Here is a 12410-nt window from a genome sequence, read left to right on the forward strand (position 1 = left end):
AGTATAAAAATCCATACACAATCGTGCGTTCGTACAGAAGAAAGTGTACATTATGATTATGCCATAATCACTTTCTCGTTCTCGTTCCCTAGCACATTACGGAGTAGGGAATGAGCCAAGAGACTTTGGAGAGTCGTGAGCCTCCGGGACATCTTAATGCCACCACATTGATTTCAAGTCACATCTTTTCCTGTCTGGAAAAGCAGTCCGGATATCGCAGCCAGTCACGTGGCAGTGACGCGTGTCCTGCAGCCAGTAATATTGGAGCGGGGCGCGTCCAGTCTAGAACACGTGTGGGATTTTTAATAATGCGTTGCAGACGGGACGTGGCCATTATTGTGAAGGCGGTGGCCGGAAGTGTTTGTATGACTGTTGCTACCTTGAATGTGTAGCCAAACGCAGATTTTTTGGGGGGGCTTTTGCACTTTCACGCTGGACCAACAGTTGGCGTCAAAATGAGCTCCATCGGGACCGGTGTGGGTACTTTGTCTTACATCGTTTATTTTTTTTTATTTTACACGTAACTGTTAGCTTCTTCGGGAGTTTCCTGGGCAACATTATTTCATTGATAACAGCCTCTAGCTAGCGAGTTAGCTGTTAGCTTGCTGAGTCACTTAACAGCCAGCGAGGCGGGCCTAGCACCGCAATGGTAATCTGAAACTGAAAGCTAGCAGGAGTCCCGTTGTGTTGTAGTTGGACAAAATAATAGTCATTATTTACTGTAAGTGTAAGCAGCTTTCTCGGGACTGTGTTTTTTTTTTGCACCCAACATAGACAACATACAAACTGACGTGACGCCTCATTGATCGGGTAGGCCCGTTGCTACGTTCCCTCAGCGCGTCCGGCATATTGGATGTGTCATAGCTGTCCGTAAACTTAGTAATAACAAAAAAAACAACAACCTCTCATTCATATATTTAGGAAACATATGTATGTCAAAGCATTGACACTTTAATCTGACGATCATAAATGTTCACTTTGAGGCGAGCACCAAACCAACATCGTGATATTGTAGTAACTCGCACAATTCCCCAAACAAGCGGAAAGTATGCTTGCCTCAAGCTATTTGTCACTTTCAGTAGCAATGTGACAAGGTTTTCAAAAAATGACGGTCAAAATTCCAAGTTTGGTTGGAACGGCCACTTCAAGCTGAGCTCAACTAGCAATAATTTTTGAAAATAAGCCGATTGGTTCTGGGGGAAATTAGTTTGTGTGTGTGTGGGGGGAAACAAATGTGTGATATTGCCTGTCGAAAATCTGGAACAAAAGTTTGAGTAAAACGGTACAACTTGATTATTTCTCAACAGCTCCTCTTGAACCCTTGGGTTTTGTCTGCTGCTCGGGAAAGTCCTTCTGATGGGCTTACAAATTGCAGATTAAAACAAAACAAAAAGTTTAATTTGTTAGAAAAAGTAATTTTGAAACGTCAGTCCCTCATGACGAAGCCCATGATGTCACTTCCCGTTTAGGTCTCTTCCGGTTTTTCTTGCGAATGTGGCCGACGTGTTTTATGTTCTGAATTCAATCCCTTGCCATCCACTGTCAAGCATCGTTGAGGCAATGCCGTAAGTTCGTGCATATCATTTTCCAGATGTTGTAAAAGCATAAATAGCAAACCTTTGGTAAAAAGTTACCGTTTATTGATGCGTTTAAATGTTGCTGTATTTGTAGCTACTTGATGTAATTACCGGTACATGATCTAATGCTTAAGAACAGGCTGGTTACTTACTGTTTGCAGTGCAGGGTGTAAAATAAATTTTAGGGCTCTACAGTAACTTTGGCACTCGTAGCACCGGTGCGTTGGTCGCACCAGCGCATGATTTGGTCGCAGCATATTCTGAGGAGGTGCAGCGTGACCATGCCATACCATAGTTTTGTATGACGTAAAGATTGACGGTGACTCTAGACAACTTTTGGTTTTATTACCATGACAAATGTAGCAGGATGGATAATGTTGTGTGTAAAAAGAAAAGCTGTGGGTGACTAACGGCAAGAGGATTTTACCAGTTTACCAGACTTTTCAAGGTAGGTGCGAGCTAGCTAGCTAGCTAGCTTGCTTGCTCACCAGCAGTCCAGATGTGGTGACGGCACACGTCTATTTCCTAAACGTGTTTATGTGAATTCTGTCCCGATTCATTGATGTAAAGTTGCTCCGGTGAAGTTTTAGCGCAATGTTAAGCCTTTTTTTTTTCTTTTTTGTCCTGTCATCGACTCTTAAGTTGGTTTCAAGACTAAAATAAACACTAAAAAGCCATCAAGGGCAAATGTGTGAACAACTGTTGACCTTGTTAGCTGCCTCAATGCTGGCATAGACCCAATTGACTGAGAGTTGACTTGACTTGAGTCCGCGCGGTGTAGGCTGGGGCTCGGAACGCGTCAGACTTCTACACATGGTGAAAACCTCCTTGGCACAATATCATCTCATTGCAAGTGTTGCGCTGAGGCGACTGGTCATTCATTTGAACAAAGTTAAGACACACCTTTGCGTGCCGCCGCAGTTGGGCACAAGCACGTCTTGGTGCGCGTTCTTCTTCGTTGGTTTTTGCCGCTTCTTCTTCGGGGTGGGCGGACTGTAGGCATCGAAACAGGGAACCGACATGTTTAAATTGGAACGATTCCGCGAGAACCGGTTCCAATCGATTCTCGATGGCCAACCCTACCGTTGACATCATGACGTGTATGTATCTGCAGTACGACCTGTCGGCGTCCACCTTCTCTCCCGATGGGCGAGTCTTCCAGGTGGAGTACGCCATAAAGGCTGTGGAGAACAGCAGGTCGGTGCAGTCGCCTTCTTGACGTGTCCGAGCGATTCGTCATGCACGCATGCAAGAATCGCAACTTTTGAGTGCATTTGTGTTTGTGTTCAGCACAGCCATCGGGATCCGCTGTAAAGATGGCGTCGTGTTTGGCGTGGAGAAGCTGGTTTTGTCCAAACTTTATGAGGAGGGCTCCAACAAACGCATCTTCAACATTGACAGACACGTCGGCATGGTAACCACGTGTACACGCACACCAACACACGTGAGATGGGCAGGGTTGGCACTGGGTTAAACCTTTAGCCACACTTAGCTAGTCCTTGTCACTGGGAAGCTGGTAAGCTTTAATGATGTGGAACCAATTAAAAGTACCTAGTCATCAATCAGGAGTAGGGCTGAACGGTTTGGGAAAGTACTCTTCTTTCAAACAAATCTTGTGATTGCGATTTAGCATGCGGTTTTTCTGGAGGAAGTTTATATTCAGCATAATTCACTAGACTCAAAAAATATATGATTCTATAGTATGGCCGACACAATATTGGTTATAGCAACAAACAACTTTCCTGTAGGCCAGGCCTAAATGTAAGATGAATTTATGTGAAGAACAAACCTTTATACTACTTTTGAATCGTAAAAAGAAAAACCTTCAATCACAGTACAATATTGAATTATTGATTTAACTTAATGCCTTGTAAAAAGTGTATTGTGACGCTCCTGTCAGTCGCAGTAGCACTGCTGTCGGTGTCAGCCGAGTATAGATATAATAAAGTGGATCGGGACACGAGCGACACTTTTCATCACCAAGATGTGAATATAAAAGCGCTTGAAATGGTCAACTATATTAAATGTTTTTTTTTTTTAAATCAATAAAAGTACAAATGTTGTGATGATTCACTTGTTACTTGATAATCTTCAAGAAGGAGCTTGAGGATGTTATATAGAATTTTGTCATTCAAACTTTTTCATTGAATCTAAACATTAATATTCTAAATATTTGGTAAATATTAGGCTAACGGCCCTGCTTTGAGTCGGCGCCGCCGTCGTTAGGCCCGATAACCAAAGTGGGATGAGCGGCTTGTGCATTGATGAGGAAGGCAGCTAGCTAGCTGGGACAACTCATGTGAGTTGCAGGACACATTGCCCGTCGACACTTTAAACGTGCGTCGCGTCGCGCTAATCAATATGGGTGCTTCACTTTGGCGGCATTGGTTCTCGCCGCCCCCTGCAGCCGGAAAGCCCCTTGGCCCCACTGCTTCGGCGGCGGCGTCGGGAAGGCCACTCGAAGCGTTTTACGAAGCGGGGTGAAAAAGAAATCATGAACACCGTTCGCACACGGCAGAATGGGCGTGCTTGACTTGAACTTTTATCAGGGAGGGCTTTTGAGTTTTGATGCGGGCAATTTTGATTCGCCAGTGTGGTGAACGTAGGCAGTATTCACTTCGCCACATCCTGTTTCAATTAGCCAATGGTGAGCTGCCCTGGATGAGGAGTTGCATTTTGACAGATGTCATCTTGTGGCATCCATGTACAATTATGCTGCCTCGAGCTACTTAAAAATCTTTTTATTCCAAATGCCGTCGCGATCCTGAACTCAAAAATCCACACTTGCGATGATTTACTTATTTCAGTAGGTCTTATTGTACCTTTACTTTTATTCCTGTTCTCCATATGTCTTAGAATAATTTTTGTTTATTATAGGTTTTTGTGTATGTCAATGCCTGTATTTGTGTTGTATCTCTTTTACATTGGCGAGCCAAAGAGAACTTTCCACCGGACACTAAAGAATGATTCTATTTTCTAAAAGTTTTAGGGGCTCGTCAATTATTTCCAGATGCATTTATTTTTTGCTATTTGCAGCAGTGCTCGGTCTCTATCTGAAATCAAAATGAAAAATCACAACTAATTCCTAGATCTAACACGCACACACTGCATTTAGATATGGTTTCCGGTTCGAAGTAGGTGCCATTTTAAGTCTGTGATGTGGCTGGCTTGTAACCATGGTAACCGTTGGATTTTCCCCCCCCCCAGGCCGTGGCGGGCCTCCTGGCGGACGCTCGGTCGCTAGCTGAGGTGGCCCGCGACGAAGCGTCGAACTTCCGCTCTAGCTACGGCCACGACATCCCTCTCAAGGTAAACCGCTCGGCAGAGGTAGGAGGAAGTCACACATTTAAGAAGACGACGACGTAAGAAATAAGATCAATTGATAAAGTCTCAAGTTTCAAGCAAGTCTCGAGTTACTGCGAGTCCCTACTAAATGTCCAGCAAGTAGAGTAGAGTCATTACGCGAGTTAACCAAGTGTTAAGTTATACAATGTTGCTCGGTCACATCGCGAGGTTCATCAATTATCCATTGATTGATGATCAATTTCAAATTGCCCAAATCCAAACTTCCAGCCTCTTAACAGTAAATCTTCTCCGATTTCTGTCGTCCTCCGTGAAAGCAGACTGATCCTCTTTGCGTTTTCAAAATAAGACATTTCCAAACATCAGCTTTTACTTTGGAAACCATTCTCCATGTCTATTCTCTGACGGGTGTTCGGGACCAAACCGTTAACTGAATCATCATCATCAGTTGGTTTGTGCAAATTCGGCATGATGTCCTATTTTTGAATAAAGGGATGGCAGTTAAAAAGTGCTTTCGTTCATCAGATTTTTTGAAGAAATAATTGACAGATTAATTGATCATTAAAATAGTTTGGTGCAGCTCTAATTTAAACCCATAAAAACAAGGTAAACATAACTTGGTTATTGGCCTGGAACGGACTCATTGAATTGCATGCATTTGAATTGAAACAAAAAGTTTGAGAGCTGAGGTTCCGCTGTCTTTGGCAAAGCTTATTGCTCTTCATGAATATGTAATGTCCCTTTTTCAATCAATTGAAAGAAGAAGAAAAAGGAGGCTACGTGTTGCGCTGCCTCCGAGTGTCCACTAACGACGCTTCTTTCGGTCCGCAGCACCTGTCCGAGCGCGTGGCCATGTACGTGCACGCCTACACGCTCTACAGCGCCGTGCGGCCCTTCGGCTGCAGGTGAGTTTCCCGTCGTCGCCCGCGCCGTCCGCCGATCGGCTGACGGCTGTCGTCGTTGTCGTCCGCAGCTTCATCCTGGGGTCTTACGACAAAGACGACGGGCCGCAGCTTTACATGGTGGACCCCTCGGGCGTCTCCTACGTGAGTCTTCGACACGGCCGGTTGCGAGATGGACAATTTAGAAAAGATTTTGGCTTAGTTGTGTCGTAAGCAGACATCCGTGCAAAATAATACAACTGAAAAGCACAACGTTTCAAGAGATGTCTGGAGTTTTGCAATAAGTACATACATTGGACAGATATAATAAATACAAATAAGATGGATGGCAACAATACGAAATAAGGGAGCGGCGGGGACCGTGTGCTGGTGGTCACCGGTGCTCGGGAGAGGATTGCTTGAGGTATGTTCGCGTACTTTTAATACGAAATACGCTCCCAAGCAGGCAATAAAATGTTAGGTAGCCTAGCAAGCTCGTGCTAGCACTATCGGTTGGACATAAACATGCAGGCGTTGTGTCGAATCATGCTCTAACGTTTTGGTGTGTGTGAAATAATTAAATGACAGTAAATTAGCCCCCATTATTTCTGTCACGTTGTAATGTCGCTTTGACCTGACTGATTAGAATACATGACCTGCATAGAGAACACTTTTGAAGATACTCACTATACAGTACACAAGTTGATACAGTAAATGAACAAGTCATTTAAATAGACACATTGGTCAATCTTGTGATCGGATCGGCGAAGGGCTATCATTTTTTTAAACTCTGTGATCGGCCCCAATCATCCTGATCGTGTAAAGCCTGAGAGAAACATGTCGAGCAGAACAGTTACAGACACTAATATTACACCTCAAACTATAAAAGAAAAAAAGCAAGACAGAGGACTGGGTTTTGATGGCAAAATAATCATCGACTTCCAGATATACAACTAAGAAACGCACCGTGAGTGATGCCGATTCCCTAGCTTACCTGTACGTACTCTGTCGGAGTGTGACGTGCCTCAACTTCTCCGACATCCGATTGACGAGACAAGCCCAGGTTCAACCGCTAATCCTTTTCTGCTCAAAAGCCGTGCTCATCTCAAATCCGAAGCCATGCAACGCTACCATCTGCTGGCATCTGTCAATCACAACCGAGGTTTACAAACCTACCTTTCCCAGACAAGCTGAGTTGAAAATGCGCTTGGCGAATACATGCACGTCGCTGGCGGTAAACGCTTGGATTCCAGCTGACCAATAGAAGCGACAGTAAAGACCCGGTTTATTCCCAGAAATCCAACTGAATTCTAATGGAAAGTTTCCCAAGTTTGAACGTTTGTAGGATTTTGCAACCCTGGGCGTGATGATGCAGAGAAGGTTTCGCTAAACAAGCTGATGTCACGTGATGTCATCACTTTCTCTTGGCTGTCTGACCACATGGGTGCACCTCTGCGGAGATTGTCGCACTCTCACCTCTTTCTTCTCATGAAGTGTGTGCGTGTGTGTTCCAGGGTTACTGGGGGTGTGCAATTGGAAAAGCCAAACAAGCCGCCAAGACAGAAATTGAAAAATTGCAGGTGAGTGCGCGATGTTTGACACTTGAGTATGTGTGACGTCGTTTGACGCTGCGTGCGGTTGTGCTGCAGTGTGAGGTTATGCGATGCTGTGTGTTGTGAGATGTAGAGGTGGCGCAATCGATTTATCGACAAATAGATGATCAAATTAATCGACAACTAATTTGATCATCGATTAAACGGTTATAGAGCTTGTTTAACCTAAAATTGTCCAAATGCTTGGAATTTCAGCCTCTCAACACGAAATATTCTTTCTGTCGTCCTTCATGAACACAGACTGATTATCTTTTGTGTTACAGCAAAATTTGACATTTGCAAGCATCAGAATCAGAATCATCTTTATTTGCCAAGTATGTCCAAAAACACACAAGGAATTTGTCTCCGCATCTGCTTTTCCTTTGGAAAAAATGTTTGCCCTTTTTCTGACATTACGGTGGACCAAACCAGTAAGTCAATCACAATCAATTGATGGGGGGGGTTAATCTATTACAAAAATAATGGTTATTTGCAGCCTGGTATGACTAACCTTCAGTGTACCGGTATATCAGACAAGTAGCCAAGAAGCAATTCTCACTTTCAACAAGGTCGGCGAGCACATCACTTCCTCTTGTCATATTGCGTCATTGTTGTTTATTTGGGTTTGTTTTATCCATCATTAAGCAATACCCCAAATAAGCAAGAATCGGTCAATAAACAGTCATTGGAAAAAAAGGATTTTTCTATTCTTTGATGCAAAATACATTTTTATCCGATTTGATTGATGAGAAAAATCATAGAATAATCTATTCTCAAATTATTCGATAGCGACAGCCGTAGTGAGATGTGTGATGTCATCTGACAGATTGCGTGTGAGGTGATGTCATCAACAGACATGGTGTGGAGTTGAGAAATGGTGATGTTGTCAGATCTCCTGCGTTTGTGACCGTGTGCTTTGAAATGACGTGCCACGTAACATTGTGTAATGTGATGGTGTGTTGCAGATGAAGGACATGACGTGCAAGGAGCTGGTCAAAGAGGTCGCCAAAATGTGAGTCGCTGCCTGATGACATCATCACATCATTCATGATGGTCGAGGTCGGGGGGTGGCGATACCTACCCCCGTTTTTTGGAGAAGTGCCCCCCCTCCACCCCGAACTTTTAAGGGTGTTCCGCCACCCCTGATGACACGGTTATCGTCTCCATGGCGACACTCAAAATGGTCGTTTCCAACCTTTTTTCTTGTGTACCCCCTGAACAAATGTTTTCCTTCCTCGAGTACCCCGCCACTCGTGTGTGAATGATTCTCCAAAAGTAGGACTTAACGCGGTTGTTCATTGAATGAAAATCGTTTTGTTTCATCTCCTTAATATGACCCGCTCATTCTCAGGCATTGACTTCTTTTTAACTCAAACATAAAATAAATATGTTGCCTTGAAAATAATGTAAATAAAAAAAGAATAGCAAATAATAAACCTGCGTTGCTTATATGGAGTACCTCTTCTAACATTTAGCGAGTGTTCTATGAAATCCACATGAACGGGATGTTTCAGCCATTTATCCGTGTTTTCCAGTACGCGACTGTTTGGATTTTGGCATTGTTTCCCCGCGCGCACAGCACTTTATTGAGGGGCTTCTGAAATGTAGATGGAGACATACTTTATTCATCCCGTGAGGGTAAATTACATTCACTTGCTCTATAATAAAGTTTTTGAAACCTTTTCACGAGCCAAACGCTCTGTTTACTACAACGAGCGTGCGCACGCGCTCGTAATTACGATACGCGGAAAAACTTTTATTCCCAGTGACAGGTTTAGCAGCTGGTATTGGTGATAGTGTTTAAATAGTAAAGCGGTGGGCCGAGTTGTGACGGGATTGTCATAGTGAAATGTTTATTTTTTTTGTTTTAGCTACTGGGCTAGCTCGCTAGCTAGCTCCCCCGTTACCGAAGTCACCAGCAGTCCGAATGGCTTTGACAGCTCGGGTTTCTTTGTAAATGTGATCCAAAATTAATAAGTCCTTCAGTGAATACGCTCCAGAGTCAGCGTCCGTTCCCTCGCTTTTAAACCGGCCGCTTTTGGGAAGCTAACGTGGCCGTTTCGCCATTGGCAGCGATGGCCGCCATCCATTTAGCTACGTTGTCAACATGTAGCCACTTGCCGCTCTGCTAAACGCCTGACAAGGTGGCCAGGCCCGCATGCGGGGAAGCGAGCGAGTGCCGAAACCAACAAATGGCCGCTCTCTCCCCGCATTTATATTCCGTGAGACCCGCCCAAGCCCGTTTCCACGACCCCCCTGCAATGTGCTGGAAACGCTGATCTGTGCCAACGAGACCGTACATTTAACAATACATTGCGGTTTCGGAATTGAATCCAGTCCGTGTCGCCGTTTGCCAACATTTGAATGGAAATGCAATCAATCCATTCCAGTCGCAGAATAAAGTTATATTTACCTTGGTTTTATTGCTTCGTAGTTGAAAATAAATACCGCACCATATGCAAAGAAATTAAACACTTTATTATGAGGAAAACACCGTGTCCGCATGCAAATCAATGTGCAGTCTTGAAAAAGAAAATAAATAAAATGGGCGCAACCAACAAAGTAAAAAAAATACAAACGCAACATTTGAGGGGACCCAAGAATTAATAACATTTAATCTAAGCAGGAAGAAAAGGAGACCGTTGATTTAATATTAGTGGAACCTCAGTTTACCCCAAAAAATGTTTACAAGAAAGAAGGCCTTGGGTTAAACACTATTTTGGGTTTACGTAAGTCTTGGCCTGGCCGCAAAAGGCTCAGACGTTTTTGCTTTTTCTCGTGCTCCATAAACACGATTGGATTGGCTCTGTGCTTCAGGTGTCTGGTTTTTTTTTTTCCTTTCCTTCGCTAAAATGGTCGCCACGGCGCAGCTTTTGAGGTGGCGGCCATTTTGGGCTAGCAGTAACCACAGTGAACGTTAACGTTGCTGTACCTGAAAAGGCTAAGACACTACGAACTCGCTGTCATGCCATCATCAGAAATTGTGCGTCACCTATTTCTGTTTTGCGGATGGAACGGTTGAATTGTTTTTCCATTGACTTCAATGGGGAAACATTACCTCAGCTTGCGAACGTTTTGGTTTGAGAATGAGGTCGCAGAACAAATTGAATTAGTAACCCGAGGTTCCCACTGTATTATTAAAATAGTACAGATGGGACATTTCACTTGACCAAAGTGTGCAGCAAGGTTACAAACACCGTTGTCATGTTCAGCTATTATTGCCTCCTCTTTTTCCAACAGTGAAGCCCACCACGCGATGCAGTTGAAGCCAATTGGACCATGGCAGTTGGCGACTCGCCCCCGCACACTGAGCGATGGCATATATGGCGGGCACTGAGCTTAACTTAAATCATAAAAAGATCGAGTAATAGTTAACATGAAGCAGGTTGCTAAAGAGAGGCGCGCCTGCTCCCATTCACTTGAATGTTCGTGTACATTTTGGCCACGAGCTTCACTATTTCATACACGGGTACGTTAGAAATAAGTGTTGTTCTAAAACACAATATTCTGTGTAATGGCTCACTTGCTCTAAAATCGGAACCGTACTTGTATCACGAGTGAAAGCTGATGTGCATTTGGATTGGCTGCGAGCTGTGATGGCGATTCAGATTTTCGATTGGCGGCAAAACCGCCGATTGTTTCGGAACCCCGCACACTGCACTTTTCACTTTGGAGATGTACTGAGGGCTAATTTAGAGCAAAAAAAAACCCAAAACAGACAGACACTTGCAACGGCTGTTGCCAATCATGTTTGCGTCGCTCAAGAAACGCGGTCACGCAAGACTGTTTGTGAACCCAGTTAAGTTTTCTTTGGGAACTTAGTTCATAAACCGAGGTTCCGTATCATGGTTATGACGCGCGTGCGCTTTCAGCATCTCCTGCTCGATAGTGATGCCGTGTGTGTGTTTTCAGCATCTACATCGTTCACGACGAGGTGAAGGACAAAGCGTTCGAGTTGGAGCTCAGCTGGGTCGGAGAAAGTAAGAACACGAGCGTCTCGCTTGCGTCTCCTCTGCTAGTGCGGGGATGATGACATTCCAGAAGGTTTCGCTCACTGGACTGAACTCCTGTGATGTCACTTCCACTTGGCTGTCTGACCACACCCACCCGTCGTCGTCGACAGCTGACGCGTGGGTCGCCGCGGGGACTAACCCTCCTTTCTCTTGTCTCCTCAGTCACAAACGGACGGCACGTGCTCGTCCCCAAAGACATCAGGGAGGAAGCGGAGAAATACGCCAAGGTGACGCATACGCAAAAGACCCGCACGCATTGTGTGTACTGTGTGTAATACTGCGTCGCATCTTTCAGGACTCGCTGGAGGAGGAAGACGACTCTGATGAAGACAACATGTGAACCCGCTGACCCGTTTGTTCTCGTTTGTTTTTCATGTTTTGTAGTTTTGCTTTACGAATAAACAAAGTTGTTTCCAGCCTGCGTCCCTCTACTCTCCTGACCGTGTCTGGGTGCATGTTTGCCAGGTCGACATCGCAGACAAATGACCATATATGGCCTCGCTGTCTCCCTCTTCCTGTTACATAAAGCATCCGCTGCATTTGTTGACGGGATAGATTCACAAGTTTGTTGTGGGGGCACTTTGCCCGTGACGTGACGTCGCAGAATGCCCATCACCAAACCTGCTAGCTTAAGAGTCTACTCAGCCTTGGCAGCTGTAACACGTGAATTTGCGCCGACAATAACAGCGAGATCTTACGAGCTTAAGTTGCCTGAGCTTCGGCATTGTCGTCACACGCCAAGCGGCTCGTGGATTCCCGTCAAGTCGACTCAAGTACACTTTGTTACCGTCTCTGTGCTCATTTTGGGTCGGATGCAAATATGTGGAAGAACGCCCACGAATCGGCGCCAAGCGTCAGATTTGATGACGACGGCGTGCCCGGATAGATTTCATGTTGCATCGCTACGGTGAACGTGTCGACGAAAAGGCGTGTGGCGTTCGTTTCGCGTTTCGTCTACGGTGTCCGCCGCGTGCGCGCGCGAGCTCCAGAAGCAGAGCGGCACGTATCGGGGTGTGGCTTTGCCCGGACAAGGAAGCCGGCTCA

At 44.9% G+C, this 12410-nt stretch overlaps 1 protein-coding gene and 2 non-coding genes across 3 annotated transcripts; all 3 read left to right on the forward strand.

Annotated features, from left to right (window-relative positions):
- Positions 1-317: 317 nt before the first annotated feature.
- psma3 (proteasome 20S subunit alpha 3) lies at positions 318-11782 on the forward strand. The gene is made up of 11 exons (XM_061794432.1): positions 318-476; positions 2692-2774; positions 2868-2991; positions 4785-4886; positions 5712-5785; positions 5854-5926; positions 7276-7341; positions 8319-8365; positions 11266-11333; positions 11529-11593; positions 11662-11782. The coding sequence occupies exons 1-11, from the start codon at positions 456-458 to the stop codon at positions 11704-11706; spliced, it is 768 nt and encodes a 255-aa protein (XP_061650416.1). The 5' UTR covers positions 318-455; the 3' UTR covers positions 11707-11782.
- On the forward strand, positions 7120-7201 carry LOC133488396 (small nucleolar RNA SNORD53/SNORD92). Its single transcript, XR_009791654.1, has one exon. It is a non-coding gene; the product is annotated as a small nucleolar RNA SNORD53/SNORD92 (small nucleolar RNA).
- On the forward strand, positions 11376-11454 carry LOC133488397 (small nucleolar RNA SNORD53/SNORD92). The gene has a single exon (XR_009791655.1). It is a non-coding gene; the product is annotated as a small nucleolar RNA SNORD53/SNORD92 (small nucleolar RNA).
- Positions 11783-12410: the final 628 nt, after the last annotated feature.

This window comes from Phyllopteryx taeniolatus, chromosome 13 (genome assembly GCF_024500385.1).
Source record: "Phyllopteryx taeniolatus isolate TA_2022b chromosome 13, UOR_Ptae_1.2, whole genome shotgun sequence".
NCBI classification, from domain to species: Eukaryota; Metazoa; Chordata; class Actinopteri; order Syngnathiformes; family Syngnathidae; genus Phyllopteryx; species Phyllopteryx taeniolatus.

Bases quoted from the DNA above. Each gene is read 5' to 3' on its own strand.
- psma3 (XM_061794432.1), top strand. From the start codon at position 456: ATGAGCTCCATCGGGACCGGT. The intron at 477-2,691 runs GTGGGTACTTTG...ATGTATCTGCAG, and splicing joins TGAGCTCCATCGGGACCGGT to TACGACCTGTCGGCGTCCAC. The intron at 2,992-4,784 runs GTAACCACGTGT...CCCCCCCCCCAG, and splicing joins TTGACAGACACGTCGGCATG to GCCGTGGCGGGCCTCCTGGC.